The following is a 6,698-nucleotide window of genomic DNA, read 5'->3' as shown; positions in this document are numbered from 1 at the left end:
TTTCCCTGGGTGTCTAGTTTTCAAAAATGTATAGGTTTGCTAGGTTTCCCTAGGTGCCGGCAGAGCTAGGGTTAAAAAACTATAGCTAGGCAGTTTGCAAAAAAAGGGTAATTTTTCACTGTGAAAATGTGGTGTGTCCACGTTGCGTTTTGGGCCGTTTCTTGTCGCGGGCACTAGGCCTACCAACACAAGTGAAGTACCATTTTTCTCGGAAGACTTTGGGGAACGCGGGGTGGGTGGAATTTTGTGGATCCACACAGATTCCAGAACTTTCCACTACAGAAATGTGAGGAGAATGTGTTTTTTGTACAATAATTTAGGTTTGCAAGGGATTCTGGGTAACAGAACCAGGTGAGAGCCAGTCAAGTCACCCCATCCTGGATTCCCCTGGGTGTCTAGTTTTAAAAATGTATAGGTTTGCTAGGTTTCCCTAGGTGCCGGCAGAGCTAGGGTTCAAAAACTACAGCTAGGCACTTTGCAAAAAAGGGTCATTTTTCACTGTTAAACTGTGGTGTGTCCACCTTGCGTTTTGGGCCGTTTCCTGTCGCGGGCACTAGGCCTACCCACACAAGTGAGGTACCATTTTTCTCGGAAGACTTTGGGGAACACGGGGGGGGGTGGAATTTTATGGATCCACACAGATTCCAGAACTTTCCACCACAGAAAAGTGAGGAAAATTTGTTTTTTTGACAATTATTTAGGTTTGCAAGGGATTCTGGGTAACAGAACCAGGTGAGAGCCAGTCAAGTCACCCCATCCTGGATTCCCCTGGGTGTCTAGTTTTAAAAATGTATAGGTTTGCTAGGTTTCCCTAGGTGCCGGCAGAGCTAGGATTAAAAAACTGCAGCTAGGCACTTTGCGAAAAAAGGGTCATTTTTCATTGTGAAAAGGTTGTGTGTCCACGTTGCGTTTTGAGCCGTTTCCTGTCGTGGGCACAAGACCTACCCACACAATTGAGGTACCATTTTTATCGGGAGACTTAGGGTAATACAGAATTGTAGAGCAACTGTTATTACCTATTGACTTTGGATGCATTTCTGCCTTCCAAATGAAAGACAATGTGTAAACAAAAAGTCATTTTTAAAAATGACCTATAATTCTCATGCTAGTATGGATACTCCCAATTTCGAAAATGTACAAAAATCTAAGGTTTCTAAATTGTTTTATTTTGTTCCCATTTCAGAAATACATAGGTGTCTTTCATACTGATTTTTCCATGTATACATTTTCCCAAATGAATTGCTATATACCCGGCACATAATAAAAAACCATTGCAAGACGCTGCTCAGTTATTGGCTCTGGGTTCGTCGGGTTCTTGATGAACCTACATGTCCTATAAATCCCCACAACTTGAAAGGTCTAGCAAATGTAATGGTATATTGCTTTCAAACAACTGTCATAATTAGAAGAAGTTACAGGTGAAAACGTTGACACAAATGGCAGTTTTTTTCAACTAATTTTCAGTTTTTCCTATACTTAACAGTTAGTTTCTATAAAGAAACCTCAAAGGATCTACACAAATGACCCCTTGCTGAATTCAAAATGTTGTCTACTTTTCTAAACTGTATAGCTTTCCAGGATCCATTATTGCTTTCACACCCATTTCTACCATTACCTGGAAAGAGGTTGAAAGCACAAAAAATAGCAAAAATAGGCTATGTCCCAGAAAAATGCCAAAACTGTGTAAAAAATGTTGGTTTTCTGACAAAAGTCTGCTTGTCCCTGAAAGCTGGGAAGATGATGTTTTCAGCACCACAACCCCTTTTTGATACCATTTGCAGGGAAAAACCACACGCTTTAATCTGTAGCCCTTTTTTCCCATTTTTCCCCCCAAAAAACTAATTGTTGCTTTATTTTGGTTAATATCTGGGTTTCCTCCAGGGAAATAAATCCACAAACCCTGGGTACCTTTAGAATTCCCATGATGTTGGAATAAAAGGACGCACATTTTCGTGGATACCTTATGTGGTCAAAAAGTTACAGGGGCTTAAGTGCGAACTACCCCAAATAGCCAAAAAAAGGCTTAGCACAAGGGGGGGGGGGGGGGGGAGGGGGGGGGGGGCGGGGGGATAAAGGCCTAACAGTGAAGGGGTTAACTTTAAGGTTTTGTGACCAGGCTTAACTAAACCCTTCATCCTTCTGATGACAGTCAGGAAAGTACCGCTGAGTTATTTATTAGCAACGTTGATTATTTATGATAGGTTTACACTTGTGTTTTTTGCAAAACTACAAATGTTTTGAGATGCACAAAAAGACCATAACCTGTGGGCAAAAATCTCAGAAAATTATATATTTCCATGCAAACAACTAGCCCTAAAGAGGCAAACTGAATGCCGGCAAAAAAAATTGCTGTTGACGTTTATGGTAAAGGTGGCCCTTAGTTTTTTTCATTTTTTCTCCAGTTAAGAAGCATTCTTTCTAAGTGGCACAATCCTTTCATCCGAACCCCAGACCAATATGTTTGGGTGTATGTTTTTTACATTCAATTTACAAACTTCCTCCAGCCTTTTGGGGACAAAGTGTCATGCTATCCCTTGAGAATGCCAACGTTTCCACTAGTAACTCTAAACCTCTGACTTCTGGTAATCTCTAATTTTTGTGGGTTTTCCGTGGTAGTAAGATACATATGTGGTCACAAATGCACAAGATGCCACTTCTCTGCAAAAGGTGAACGTATGTGCACGAACATGTTAAATGAATTGGACCCACTGTTTTTGGAATTCAAGTTATGAATTTTGAAAAGCTTTTGCTATTGGCTGCATCTCTTCAACTGTCGTTGCTTCCAAGAACATTTCCAAATCCAAGGTCAGGATTTCAGCTTGTGCTTGGTTGGGACAGACTTGTTCTCGTAAAGTTTAGCCTAAACGTAAATGGTTCTTAAAGTTCACACATCCATTGGAACACATCCGCAAATAAATAAATAAAACTCCTAGGAAATTAGATGAATATGAAGAATACTATTGTCACCATGAAAAGGCCTGCGTGCATTGCCTCCAAAACAGCCAGTGAATAACCAAAATTAGTACTAATGTGTGGAATGAAAACATTCAACGACGAAATTTTCCCATAGCATCAATTTCCTTTCGTCATTTTTTATAGTGTATCAAAGTAAATAGGACCTTTGAACATGAAAGAAACATGATTTGGCACCTAGGGTTTTATCCCCAGAATGGGCTTAAAAACTCCACCTGACTGACATTTAAAGACATCTAAAAAGCAAGGGCGCGCTGTTCGTTCTCTTTATTTTGCATGTCGCCCGAGAACGAGAAAATTGTACAGGAAACTGCTTCACAGTGAAAGATAAGACATGCTTTCTGGAGTTTAATCTCGCATGAGGCATCAGAGGCCTCGTATGACTGACTGCAGCTTAATCTGCGCTCCATCAGTGCCGAGGCTCGCGCATAAATATGGGCCCAGGAGGGGCGCTGCTCGTCACTCCCAGCGCGCGCACAGCATCGTGTCCTCCCGAGAGCCCCGTCCGTCTCTGCGTGTCGCGAGACCTCATGCAGTCAGCCATGATGATGTTCTCAAGTAAATACTGGGCTAAGAGGGGCCTGTCTCTGGACTCGGCCATGTCTGGGGAGCACCAGCTGCATGGCAACCAGCCGGTGAGTACCTACCGGCCTAGGCTTGCCTTTAGAAGTGTCGGTCAAGGCATCGGGACGTTTGGTTGCAGCTTTCAATAACTTTAGCAGAACACACGGTTATCAGTGTTACGTGGGATTAACGATAATATTATAATTGTTGTTGTTATTCTTATTATAACTATTACTACTATTATTTGTATTACTATTATAATTATTAATACTTAGATTAGATGCTGAGCCTGAGCTGCTGTCTTGGATGTTTAGTCCCAGCTCCTAGTAACTGACCAACATGTGTGATTCTGGGCAGATCACTTACATTTCCTGTGCTAAAAACTGTGTAAATATGTGGAATGTGATAGAGTTGTAAATATAATGTAATTAAAATGTGAAAATGCGCACTTGATACACATGATCTAGTACCTTCTCTCAGCACTCTCATGATGCACAGCACCCTGTTACAGAACAGCTGGTTTTCTGCTGTGTAGCTATCCATGTACATGCACGGTTGTTTTTATGATTGTTGTTGTCGCTGCTGATATTTTATTGACAATTGTGACTGTGTGAACATACTAACAAGAACAACACAGATAATATGAACTATGACAGTGATGGAAATAGTAATAATAGTCATCATGAGACTGTAGCATGCATACTGTCTCAATTGCATAGGCTTTCGCCTTGGAAATGATTGGGTAGCAGTATTAAGGCTGCATGAGCTTGTGACTTCACAGATGAAAAAGTAAGTCTTACTGTCGGTGAAGCAACGCAAAATAATGGAATACCTTGCAGAATGTAGGGGATGGCTGAGACTCCCATAGCTCACAGAAATGCATAGACCTTGGAGGTTAGGCCCCCCGCCTCGCGTCGCAATGGCTGCAATGGGCCTGCGTTAACCCCCAACCCCCTTTAAACGTATGTCTTTTACCATGGTCAATGGACCTGTGGTAGCGTCTTGACCCGTTTAACATTGCGAGTTTTAGAGTGAATTGACGTTATGCTTGTTGCAGTACTTGCTCTCTGTCATGTAAAAGTTTTGCATTTTCGGATCTAAAATTGTAGTATGTATTAATTTGTATTTGTGACATACTATAAATTAGACCTGGATCTAGTTGCATATCTGTGCGAGTCCTATGATGTGCATCCCCCAATAGATTAGTTTATATCTTAGTGCTAAAAGCATTTTTCTATTCTGGGCTGGCTGGTTTTCTTAAGTAATTTTCACAGTAAAAGTGTACACTGATGCCTACGTTTCTGGTTTGAAATTTTATTTGATCAATTTGTTTCTTGTAATGTGTATGAGACAGGTTTTTTGTTGTGTGTTTTATGTCCTCCCCCCTTCCAGGGGCTTAACGCAGGTCCCCATAGCCACTCCCTGCAGTGCAGGGGGACCCCAACTCTTCAGGGGCCCTTCTACCCTTCAGGGGGTGGGGGGCAATTCAGCCAAAGACCAATGGACATCTGTGAGATATGGGAGACCCAGGGGCCCCTATTCATATTCTGAAATGGGGGGGCATCATTTTACATTACACCACTGCCTCCTTTCCTTCCCTACAGTGACCGTAGAGTGCTCCTTCCCTACACCTTTCATCCTTTCTGTTTTTTCCTCTCTTACTATGGGATAAGGTCTTGTCTTTGTGTCTTCAGGGTTTGTTTGGAGGTGCAGGTGTTAATCCCTTATCAAGCGTTAACCACAATTAATTGCTGAGTGGGCAATCAACAGCAGTTAACGCCTCTGTAGATGGTAAAAACACTTACCCGTGCCTCTGCTCTTAGGAAGCGTGTTGGTCTTTTTCATCTAAAAAAAGTGATAAGAAGAAGAGAAGCAGTAGTAGCTATGCCCATTTAGATAATTAATGAGCAATGTGCTTTTCTCAACATCTTCAAAAAGTTGACATTTCTTTTTTGCCTGCTCACACATGTGTAGGGTATAAAAGGGTCTTGAATTTACACAGGTACCAAAACAGGAGAAGTGCTTGTTAGTATTTTGAACTTGCTGATGCACTCTTTCTCGGCCAATAAATCCCAACATGCTATAGTGAAGCACAGCACAACTATTTCATTCTGCTCTCTAACAAGGTACCTGTACGTGTGGGATATGCAATTGGAAACATATAAAAATTGGTCTATTAAATGCATTGGTATCTGAAATGCACAGGTTTGCATTAGGGTTGTGTACCTCATAGGCGATAAAGTACAACCAGGAAATGCTATCTTGGTCGCCAGATAAACCAGTATGGTGCACTCATTGATTGTCAGTGAATTAAAGTTAGGCATACAATCAAATATTCCAAACTTAAAAATGGTTTTATTGTGCACATATTATTAAACTTGTAGCCTTCCTGATTTGAGACTTTACATTTAATGGCAACTGACTGCTATGACACTCTACTAAAATGGACCCTTCTAGCTTGACACAGTTATTTATACGTCTGGCCTTTTAGGCAAGTTTAGCTGTCTTGCCAGATTATTGATTTCCCCCCAAAATCACCGAGCATTAATAGTATACTTATTTAGAGGGGCTGTTGGATAGAGGGCTTCATCCATTTGTTTGTTAACTTGCTACTCACATTTTGCTTCCGCTCACCACAGCATACTTCATGGTGAAATGGCTCAGTCCACTTTTACCATTTGCACCCTTCACTTTGACTGACTGCACAAGGCCTATGGACATTGTTCACACCGCCTAATAATAGACCCTTTCCCTTTAGCAAGAAAGCCGTCTGAAAGTTTGCTTTTTATTCTATTTATTTTATATATTAACTTTAAATACCGGCTATTTAGTTTCCCTACTTGCTTAATGCCCAGTTAAATTGTGATTTATTTTTCCTCTGCTTTTTAAAGTTCTAAAGGTTTCACATTGTAGCTGCCTATAGTTTGACTGCTAGGCTATGTAGTGATTTTTACTTGTCTCCTTCACAAATAATAATAATACTACTAATAAACTGCATGGTACAACTGAGAGGTTTGTTATTTTAAACATCATTAGTGAAATGGCGACATCAGTGTATGCTTTTAAAAGTAATTTTTCAATCTAAGCATGTAGCAGCCATATTTAGTTTTTATTTCTTCTTATTCTTTTTGTGGCCCATGCTTGCAACACAAAAATAACCA

At 40.8% G+C, this 6,698-nt stretch overlaps 1 protein-coding gene across 1 annotated transcript in view; it reads left to right on the top strand.

The window, feature by feature from the left end:
- The first annotated feature begins 3,477 nt into the window (after positions 1 to 3,477).
- TPH2 (tryptophan hydroxylase 2) overlaps positions 3,478 to 6,698 on the top strand; it is a 270,435-nt gene continuing 267,214 nt past the window's right edge. The window contains exon 1 of the mRNA XM_085650683.1: positions 3,478 to 3,608. Within this exon, the coding sequence (XP_085506809.1) occupies positions 3,504 to 3,608 (105 nt within the window). The 5' untranslated portion in view covers positions 3,478 to 3,503. The remainder of the gene's footprint in view (positions 3,609 to 6,698) is intronic.

The sequence above is a fragment of the Triturus cristatus genome, chromosome 4_1, assembly GCF_964204655.1.
Source record: "Triturus cristatus chromosome 4_1, aTriCri1.1, whole genome shotgun sequence".
NCBI lineage: Eukaryota > Metazoa > Chordata > Amphibia > Caudata > Salamandridae > Triturus > Triturus cristatus.
Note: the sequence above shows the minus strand (reverse complement) of the source record. Positions and strands in the feature narration are given on the sequence as shown.